Source organism: Curcuma longa, chromosome 13 (assembly GCF_044706935.1).
Source record: "Curcuma longa cultivar G26 ecotype Majalengka, Jawa Barat chromosome 13, ITB_CL_G26_1.1, whole genome shotgun sequence".
NCBI classification, from domain to species: Eukaryota; Viridiplantae; Streptophyta; class Magnoliopsida; order Zingiberales; family Zingiberaceae; genus Curcuma; species Curcuma longa.
In genome coordinates this window covers 633,785-641,581 of record NC_133873.1, presented here as the reverse complement: position 1 = coordinate 641,581, position 7,797 = coordinate 633,785, and the positions used below count along the sequence as shown (strand labels likewise).

The 7,797-nt window shown below is 42.5% G+C and overlaps 1 protein-coding gene across 1 annotated transcript; it reads left to right on the top strand.

Annotated features, from left to right (window-relative positions):
• The first annotated feature begins 510 nt into the window (after positions 1-510).
• On the top strand, positions 511-1,107 carry LOC141844573 (ethylene-responsive transcription factor ERF027-like). The gene has a single exon (XM_074732614.1). It carries the CDS (start codon positions 511-513, stop codon positions 1,105-1,107), a length of 597 nt encoding a protein of 198 aa, XP_074588715.1.
• The last annotated feature ends 6,690 nt before the right edge of the window (positions 1,108-7,797 follow it).

The window sequence follows — 7,797 nt, the reverse complement described above, 5'->3', positions numbered from 1 at the left end:
TTAAGTACAGTCGAAGTTTGGCGCGAAGAATTAATCTAATCTCAACCCACTTCCCGATTAAGGAAACCAACTTTTGACCCCACTGCTTGTCAAATCAGCCCACAAAAAAGTGGATTCCTTTTTCTGCACAATACGTCAGCATCCAGAACAAAAAATTTCCACTTAACACAGTTTATTTTAACTAATAATTGCATTAGATGGCGTCGCATATATCTAGGTGCGCCCATGAACCATTAATAGCAATTTTAATTAGGTGGCTGGATTTGATAGAGCAGAAGAGTTAAGTTACTGCGGTTACCTCTTCCATTGTTTAACCATGCTCCCTCGCCGCCAAAACCCAACGCCTCCACCACCTTTAAGGACTCTGTTCCTGTCACACATTCATCCCAACCGATATCACTTCTTGTTTTCGTATACGTTCTTTGCAGTTGGGATTATGCTGTTGTAGGCGCAAGCTTTGCTATGTATGTTTCTCGATTTTGGTCGGTTTGATTTGGCTCATGCAGATTTATGGCTGAACAGAGTAGTCCCTGCGATTCCCAGGCGGAGGAGCTGCAGGTGAGCGAGAGGCGGGAGCGAAGCTACCGCGGGGTGAGGTTCCGGAGCGGCAAGTGGGTATCGGAGATCCGGGAGCCCCGCAAGGCGAATCGCATCTGGCTGGGCACCTACGCCACCGCCGAGATGGCCGCCACCGCCTACGACGTCGCTGCACATGCACTCCGTGGCGCCGACGCCATCCTCAACTTCCCCGACCAGATCGGCCGCCGCCCAGTGCCCGCCTCGCCCTCGCCGGCCGATATCCGCACGGCTGCGGCCGAGGCGGCCACTTTCTCGTTGCTTCCGATTCCGGAAGGCCCGCGGGAGGAGACGCCGGCTCCGCTGAAGACGGAAAAAACACGGGCCGAGGAGAAAGAGGAGGCGGCGGCAGCATCAATTAGCCTAGTACCGGCCGGGAAATATATAGACGAAGAGGAGATGTTTGAGATGCCAAAGTTGCTGATTAACATGGCGGAGGGGATGCTGATAAGCCCACCGAGGCTAAGCCCGCGTCACTCCGACGACTCACCGGAGACCCCCGACTCCGGCAACTTGTGGGCCTATCGTTAATCCCCGTATACACCTTTGTATATGGGTTATATAAACGTCGGCAATAGCTTCTATGATTCTACGTACGCATGTACATGGTACAGTAACATGCCACGAATAACTTGTGCATTTGCTGACCAATGATCGGTTTAGTTAGAGTTCGGGTTGTTTTTCCAGGTATTAATAAAATTATCTAGCTTTCGGCCAAAAAATATTATCTATATCTTACATCATTTTCATAATTTGTCTTCCGACCCATCTGCCAAATCCAAAGCCGGTTAAATTTAAATGGGAACCCACAAAGCTTTAATATATAAGAGAGAAAAAAAAACTCTGCATAAATAACAGAATAAACTGAAAACCTAACCTATATATAAAACTATCGAGGAAAGTATAATTATATCCTTATAAGTCTATAACTTTCTTGTCGACATATATACATGCATACTACAAACCTTCTACTGAACCTTTTTCTCTTTCTCGATCCTGAATGATTGTGTGGAAGAGGACAAATATGTTGCTGCGGCAGTACTGCGGGTGCCGGGGAGGGATTAAATTTTCGTGTTGTTTGCTTGCTGCTCAAGTTGCGACAAAAAAGGAACTTGGGGAACTCATGGGGCACTACCCTGCACTGCAAACCAAATTAAGGACGCAAAGAGGTTTGTTCTCCACTGGTTTGGCATGAGTTACAGCTTTCATACGTTCAGTGCTCCCTCATATTTAAGCTTCGTTGAGCAAGTTGCTCGATCGAGATGGATCCTGTACGCAAGCGACAAGCTGATGGAGACCCCAGTACAGCTAGCTGTTCATATGATCATATCCACGAATCATCCATCTTTTTTACTGTACACATGCAACTAACATTGTAGCCAATAGTTAACTGAAGCAAGTGGCTTGATATGAAGGAGCATTGAGGAGCGGGTCCAAGAACGACCACGCAAGCTGACATTTTTGCTGCGGACATATATCTATGATATGGCTAGTTAACACTCATCCAAAAGGATAAGGACGACGATCAAGTCCCCAAACTTGGCCCCCTAAAATCCTGCACATTAATGCACAAGATCGTCGGATGAAGATCGGCAAATCTAAACCATTAGATATTCGAAAACCCTCAAAGATTATCCTTACCACATTAATAGCGCATCAATAGCCAATCACACGCGCTGATCTCCATAGATAACGATCCGCCCGACGCTATATAAACCCCGTAGGTATGAAGAAGAAGGGGTCCTTCCTCCTCTCTCTCTCTGATCTATTTCTCTCTCATTTTATACACGCATGTTATTCCCTTCCTTCTTTTTCGAGTCTAACTTAAGCGTCAGAGTGGCTTGTCGGGGTCCCTCGGCGCCATTCTAACCTTCTTCTTTAATGCTTTTCAGGTCCTCATCTCCCCCAGCGATTCTCTCTGAGGAGCGTGCACGTCAACAGTTCTGAACCGGTAGATGAACTGTCCACGGTGAATTGGCCGGAACACAATGGCGCCATCTGTGGGAACACTGAGCCGAGACACTGGATGGTTTACACCGGAAGAACTAGTAACAATCACGGCTCCATCAAAGAGAAAAGCTAAGATAAGTATCTCTTCCTAAAATTTCTCCGTTGAAAAAGCCTCCTCCAGAAAAAAACCCTCCATTCTCTGAAAAATCTAATTCGGCCTCCTACTGCTGCCTACTCATGTTATCACTTTCCGCCGTCAAATAAACCTAAGCCTAATGTTATCACTTTCCGCCGTCAAACAAACCTAAGCCTAATGTTATCGCTTTCCGCCGTCTGTTAGGATCGGTGCGTTCGCTAGAGGGGGGTGAATAGCATTTTTTGACTTTCTCTGCAAATTTGTTAGCGGAAGCAAAAAGATAAAGATAGATTGCAAAGAACCAAACGCTAACCCGGTCGATTTACTTGGTATCCACCTCAACGAGGTGACTAATCCAAGGATCCACACACACAGCCGACGATTCCACTATGAGAAAAACCTCCTTCTCGAATCACACTTCGAAGGCGGAGAAACCTTCACAACACGATGTCTTCCTCGTACAAGATCTTTAATGAAGTATGAGAGGAAGAAAAGAGCTTTTACAGATGTCAGAGAGCAGTAAAGAAGATGAATAAATGTTGTTCTTTTCTCTGCGACGTTGACCGCTCTTTTTATGAATTTCAGTGCACCAGTCGACTGCTCCTAAGGCCAGTCGACTGATGGGCTTCAACGGGAATTAAATATGCATTTAATTCGCCAGTTGTCACCCCAACGGCAGTATATCAGTCGACTGCTCCATGGCCAGTCGACTGGTCCAGTCGACTGTCAACTCGACTGATTTTTCTGTGCTTGTCTGTGTGTGCTCCGGATCAACCCCAGTCGACTGCTGGCAGGGCCAGTCGACTGCCAGAGCTGAAAACTTCCCTTTTCAGCTTCTCTTCACCCCTTAGCCTTGATGCAAGCCTTCAAACGTCTTCCACAAGCCTCGTGCTCTTCCTTGCACTAGCTTGAGACATTTCCCTCGACTTCATCGTGCTAAGACATCCTTGCCAAGAGGCCGCGCCTCCGGGACTTCATCCTTGCCAAGAGGCCGCGCCTCCGGGACTTCACCTTGCCAAGAGGCCGCGCCTCCGGGACTTCACCAATTGCCAGGTCTCCACTCCTGGCCAGGTCTTTCCTGTGTGACTCAAACCACACATGTTAGATAAACAAACATTGCCTAACTTAACTGATTTAGCCAAACATTAAAATCCAATCACTTGGGGCACGATTGCACCAACAATCTCCCCCTTTTTGATGTTTGGCAAAAATCATTTAAGTTAGGTCTTTAAATACAACATGTATAATATCACCATGCATAATCATGCTTTAATCAGAATTAATCAAGTAAGCATAAACATTTAGCATGAATAAATAATCATTAAAGCCTAACTTTCCATTTCATTCTCCCCCTTTTTGACATACAGCAAAAAGAAATAGGGAATATCAGAGCAAATAATGGATAAGTAATCAAAGGCATTATAAGAAACATGAAATCTTTTCCAATGAATAATGACAAATGTTATAATTTTCTCCCCCTTAATCCTTACTTCTCCTTTGTTCACGCACTAAAAACATAAAATGAAACATACAAGCACATTAGTGAACAAGGAGTATATTCAATATTGCAAAATGAAATCAAGGATTCATTGAAAAATCAGCATAATACATTAAACAGAGAGATCAGTCGACTGCCATTATCACCAGTCGACTGATGCCTGATAAACTGATTATCAGTGCCAACTTCGAAAAACCATAACAAATTCATATTAATTCAGAAAAATATGTGATTTGACCATGTGATTTTTATGACCCATAAGTAATTGGGAAAAATTGTTTCACCATATTTTCAATCTTAAAACATCATTTTGATACTATGTGCCAAAGGATTAGAATTTTCAATTACCATGCATAAGTATCAAAATATATTTTGGGTATTGAAATGTTGTTTGGACCAATCCTTTTTACTAGTAAAGTAATTAAAGAACATACATCAAGCAATTGATGTCAAGGAATGGTCAATTTCCAATAAAACAGGTCAAAATCACAAAGTCACAGTATATATCAGTCGACTGGTATCTGTCTCAGTCGACTGATGGCTGAATTCTGATTTTTCAGCCCAACTTTAGAAATTCATATTTAATTCAATTTTCGTCCAAAAATTCTAAAATTTGACAATGTAATTTCTTAGCCCATTATCTGTGAGAGAAAATTAGTTTCAAAATTTTATCATCACTAGAAGGTCGTTTTGATACCATGTATCAAAAGTTTGAAACTTTGAGTTTAAAGAGTTAAGTATCATCCTTTGGAATGAGTAAATTGTTTCTCTCTTTGATGGATCTAGGATGTTTGATTTCATAATAGAAATGGTATGGGATGTTTATTGATATTTTCAAAGCATTGTTTTAATTTATTTTATCAAACAATTGTTTTAATCCAATATGCTCCCCCTACATATATTGGTTTTGACAATCCATTTAAAATTCCAATCTCCCCTCTAACTTCCACCATGTAACTTAAACCATTTTCATTCTCCCCATAAATCCATGATTAGCTCATATAGCAAAATCCTCCCCCTTAAATTAATATGGATAATCAATACGCTCCCCCTAGATTCATGATAAACTCAAATTGTCATAAACATCATTTCAAAAATCAATCAAACAATATCACAAGAAGATATAACATTCACTAAAAGATAGATAATAATAAAGAGTTTTACAACCAAAAGTAAGCAACATCAAGCAAAGTTTTACATATCAAATCAAAAAAGGTTTCAACAAAGTATCCATCACAATCACACAAGGTTTTAAGGTTTACAAATTATCACAAAAGTTTTCAACTACAATCCATCAAATCAAAAACATCCAATCTAGGCATCATCATCATCGTCTGCTGGAGGAGGTGGAGGAGGAGGCTGATAATACATGTGCATCTGGCTCATCATCTCAAACATCTGCTGCTGCTGCTGATGAAGGCCTCGAACCTCCTGAAAGTATGAGTCGACGTGGTCATAATACCCCTTAATACGTCCCTCAAGATCATCAAATCTTTTGTCCATTCGTTCTTCAATATGTAGTAGCCGTTCATCTAAGCTAGTGGAAGAAGAAGCAGTGGCAGCTGCAGGCTCAGGAGGTGCATCATCACCCTCCTCATGCTGCAGGAGCCTCAGCTGGCTGTGCAGCACCTCGCTCAATGTCACGCTTCCATGCTAGAGTTGCACCATGAGGTTCAATCTTGGCTAGCTTTAGATGTTTGGCTCCTAACTGATCATAATCCTTGGAGAGTGGACGAATGGTACCTAGTGATGTGTCAATGCCCTTGGATGCAATGAGTTGAGTGATGATGTTTCCAAAAGGCATATATAGCTTGCCTTTTGAAACACCAGAATGATGGATAATGACTGCAAAGACATGAAGAGCAATGTCGATGTCTAAATGATGTTCTAATGCATACATCATAATGAGATGAGGAATTCTAACTTTTGACCGACCTCGGGTTACTAGTGGAAGAATGCAATCCAGAACTATCCTATACCAAGTATAATGAATTGCAGACATATCACTTCCTTGAAAGATTCGTATAAAGGGATTTCTTGGAATACCAAAATAATGCTCATGGATTTGATTGACTGTGATGTGGGAGAAGGTTCCAGTGATAGGTCCTGGAACATCAGGAAAGCATACAAAGGGGTTTGTTGATTCACGAAGACGTAGAAAAGATCGTAAAACTTCAGGATTAAAATCAAATGATCTTCCTGCAACAGTGGTTTTGTAGTTGTTTGCATTTGCATCTATAGGACGAAGGTTTACAAAGAATTCCTTACACATGTCTAGATTAACATTGCAATTGCAGTAAACAAGAGCATCCAACTGATAATACGTGATGAGTTCGAACAACCCAGGTGCATAAGATTGAAAGAAGGATTTGTTTAAAAACCTAACATCCATAAGATGAAAGTCAGTTGTTTCAAATAGATTTTTGGCTGCCGGGGAGTAAAATCTAGGTTCAGGAGTGTTTTGAAAGTAAGCAGGATTTGGATATTGAGGTGCAACTTGAGTTTGTTGAGGAATTGGAGTCCTAGGGCGTTTATGATGCTACATGTTTGGTCCTAACTCTAAATGTAATGCAATATATGATGCAAGGACATGAAAACATAAGCAAGTTAGGCCAAAAATTAGATTTTAAATGAATAGAATCAAAGAAGTCATTTTTCAGAGGTTTACCTTCTTCCACTTGGTTGGTCTGCCATGAAACCCTAGTTTTAGCTTGAAAAGATGAGTAGAAGGTTGTAGGAAGGAGAAATAAGGAAGTTTAGGGCTCTAGAAGGCTGGAGGAAGGCTTGGAGAGACGAAGAACGGCCGGGACGACGCAACCCTAGGGTTAGCAGTCGACCGCCGTTTATGATTGCTTATATAGAAATCGCGGCGTCAGTCGACTGATGGGTTGCCAGTCGACTGATATCAGTCGACTGAGCCATTTGCAGTCGACTGATGCCCTTTGTGAAAAACTTACAGAAAGATCAGTCGAGTGCAGCAGTCGACTGCAGTCGACTGATGCTTTTTGTGAAAACTCACAGAAAGATCAGTCGAGTGCACCAGTCGACTGGCAGTCGACTGATGCCTTTAGTGTTGTTTGCCGAGTTGCACCAGTCGACTGATATTCTGTGTCAGTCGACTGATGGTCTGAAAATCAGCCCATGCATATTCTGATACGAACTTCAGAAATGCGACAAAAATTCCATAAAATTCAGAAAAATCTGAAATTTTGCAGACATGTTTGTTTTGATATTCTCTACTTAGGAAAAATATAGTTTTGTGAAAAATATTCTTGTTGATGCAGTTTTGTCCTGATTGTTGTTTTGATGTTGACAACGATTTAAGTTCATATTCAGATTGATCGATTACAGAATGAGATCGGAGAGGGCTCGGTAGCTCGTTCTCCGGATTAGGTCAGAGAGGGCTCGGTAGCTCGTTCTCTGGACCGGATAGGATCGGAGAGGGCTCGGTAGCTCGTTCTCCGGATTAGGTCAGAGAGGGCTCGGTAGCTCGTTCTCTGGACCGGATAGAGTCGGAGAGGGCTCGGTAGCTCGTTCTCCGGATTAGGTCAGAGAGGGCTCGGTAGCTCGTTCTCTGGACCGATTTGAGTCGGAGAGGGCTCGGTAGCTCGTTCTCCGGACTAGGTCAGAGAGGGCT

Bases quoted from the DNA above. Each gene is read 5' to 3' on its own strand.
- LOC141844573 (XM_074732614.1), top strand. From the start codon at position 511: ATGGCTGAACAGAGTAGTCCCTGCGATTCCCAGGCGGAGGAGCTGCAG.